This window comes from Octodon degus, unplaced genomic scaffold, assembly GCF_000260255.1.
Source record: "Octodon degus isolate 3935 unplaced genomic scaffold, OctDeg1.0 scaffold00182, whole genome shotgun sequence".
Taxonomy (NCBI): Eukaryota; Metazoa; Chordata; class Mammalia; order Rodentia; family Octodontidae; genus Octodon; species Octodon degus.
Window position 1 is genome coordinate 3,756,138 of NW_004524758.1, and position 619 is coordinate 3,756,756.

At 63.2% G+C, this 619-nt stretch overlaps 1 protein-coding gene across 1 annotated transcript in view; it reads left to right on the forward strand.

Moving 5' to 3' along the window:
• The first annotated feature begins 404 nt into the window (after window positions 1-404).
• Window positions 405-619, forward strand: part of Jam3 (junctional adhesion molecule 3) — a 70,622-nt gene continuing 70,407 nt past the window's right edge. Inside the window, exon 1 of the mRNA XM_023703841.1 lies at window positions 405-509. Coding sequence (XP_023559609.1) covers window positions 446-509 — 64 coding nt within the window. The 5' untranslated portion in view covers window positions 405-445. The remainder of the gene's footprint in view (window positions 510-619) is intronic.

Consider the following 619-nt stretch of genomic DNA (forward strand, 5'->3'; position numbering starts at 1 on the left):
GCAGTTTTTGGCTTGCCAACATTTTAAGCAAATTTTAATCGCTTTTCCCTTTCATCACATTTGGAATTAGAGGCTCTAAAGACGGAAAGCAAGATGCTAGCAAGAGTGAAATGGGCTACGCACATATTTGTAAAATGAGAGGCGTTCATTTCCCAAATTTTCGTGGCGTACCTTCTCAAACCTCAGCAGCTACAGAATGACCCCTCGCCGCACTCCTGAGCACTATGACCCTCCTCGCACCAAGTTCACTGAAAGGGATTCCCATGGCCAGGTCTAGAGCATCGCTGCCTCCATGGCAACCAGACTAGACGCCGGTTTCCCGTCACCCCGGCGCCGGCTCGGCCGGCCTGCGGTCGCTATGGTAACCAGAGGCGGGTCGCGGCTGGGCGCATGCGCGGGGCCGGGGCTGCTGCCGCGCGCCGGCGGCCCCGCAGGTCCGCTCGACATGGCGCTGAGGCGGGGTCCGCTGCTGCGGCTCCGCGACCTCTGCGTGCTGCTGCTTCTCGGGGGTGAGTGGACGGCTCAGCCTCGGCGAGAGGAGGCTGGAGGGGCGAGCGCGCCCTGCGGCCGGGCCGGCCCGCGGGATAGCGGGCCCCAGCGCTGCGCGCCCGGCTGAGCG